Source organism: the organism of the source record quoted next (assembly GCF_019968955.1).
Source record: "MAG: Porospora cf. gigantea A chromosome Unknown PgA_NODE_10427_length_1199_cov_350.377, whole genome shotgun sequence".
Lineage (NCBI taxonomy): Eukaryota > Apicomplexa > Conoidasida > Eugregarinorida > Porosporidae > Porospora > Porospora cf. gigantea A.
In genome coordinates, this window is record NW_027151242.1 from 1 (window position 1) to 1199 (window position 1199).

A 1199-nucleotide genomic window follows, 5' to 3' on the forward strand; every position below is an offset into this window, starting at 1 on the left:
CGATGCGTGTTCGCTCCGAAAAAGGACCACGTTATCCAATGAACCTCACCTTGCACTCGGACTCACTACCGTCATCGCCAAGGACGCCGCTGGGGGAGATTACGAGAGTCGTGTCGAGGCGGAAAAGCACTATGAACACACTATCAGAGCTTACCAACGAAGCTCCCGTCAGGCGGATACTACAAATCTTAACCCCCCAAGGACAGCAGGCCTTGGACATCGGTTTGGTCGAGGAGAAGTTTCTCCAGCACATCCATCTGCCAATTCACATACGCTCTATTCTGTATCACAAAGAGATCCAAAACGCGCTGAACAGCCCAACGTTACCGCCGCTTGACGTCTTCCGCAATGGTAGCGCTATGCTCTGGTCATTCCTATCTCGCCTCGTCAACGTTGACGTAGACAACCAGCACAAGCTTAAGCTCATTCAAGCAGTAGCTGAGGTCTCCAAGGGTATTATTATCGGTATGGTGAACAAGCAAGCATACGGAGCCGTGATCATGAAGCTCGACGGTCTCTCAGGCTCCAGCGGCGAGTTTCGCGAGTTCATTTCCGGCGTAGGCATCCAGAACAACGTCGAGACTGGCAGGCGCCGATCCTCCACCTTCCAGCCCGACGACGTCCCGGAGGAATTCACGGCGGACATCGTACCCGGTGGCGTCGACGAGTGCCTCGCAGAACTACGTGAGCGGACACGAGGCGTGGATACGCTGAGGTTTCTCTTGAACTTTAAGACCTTCAAGAACCACTGTGAAATATATGGGGCTGATGAGGGGCTTCCTGAGCTGTTTGAGGCCCACCTGCCTGCGTTCTCCCAGTTGGTAATGTCAAAGGAGCGCGAGCACGACGAAAAGGTCGTTCAGCAGGCCAACACTGAAGCAATCAATGTTCTTGCCGGCGGGCTGGAACTCCAGAAGTACAGCGTCTCCTTGGATGTTTTCGAGTTCATGGCGAATCGTGCGATTCGTATCCTGCCGCCGACCATGGCCTATTGCATCTCACTAGGAGTGCTTTACCGCGCGCAAGGAAACCGTTCCACTTGTTTGAATGTCGACCCGGCGGTGCCGGACCTGAAACCGGTGCAATAATGTGGTATCGACAGACTCTGGGAAGTCCGCCAGAGGAAGCGTTACGCATGCACATCAATGGATAGTTGTCTACGCCGCTGAGTACACGCGTTCACATGCATGCATCCTTCT

General features: G+C 54.1%; 1 protein-coding gene across 2 annotated transcripts; it reads left to right on the forward strand.

Annotated features, from left to right (window-relative positions):
- Positions 1–38: 38 nt before the first annotated feature.
- On the forward strand, positions 39–1088 carry KVP18_003775 (uncharacterized protein; the record flags this gene model as incomplete). Of its 2 annotated transcripts, none has more annotated exons than XM_067955782.1 (1): positions 39–1088. In XM_067955782.1, one exon carries the CDS (start codon positions 39–41, stop codon positions 1086–1088), a length of 1050 nt encoding a protein of 349 aa, XP_067814050.1. The 2 variants fall into 2 exon arrangements, with proteins under 2 accessions (XP_067814050.1, XP_067814049.1); XM_067955781.1 differs by having other exon boundaries at positions 132–1088.
- Positions 1089–1199: the final 111 nt, after the last annotated feature.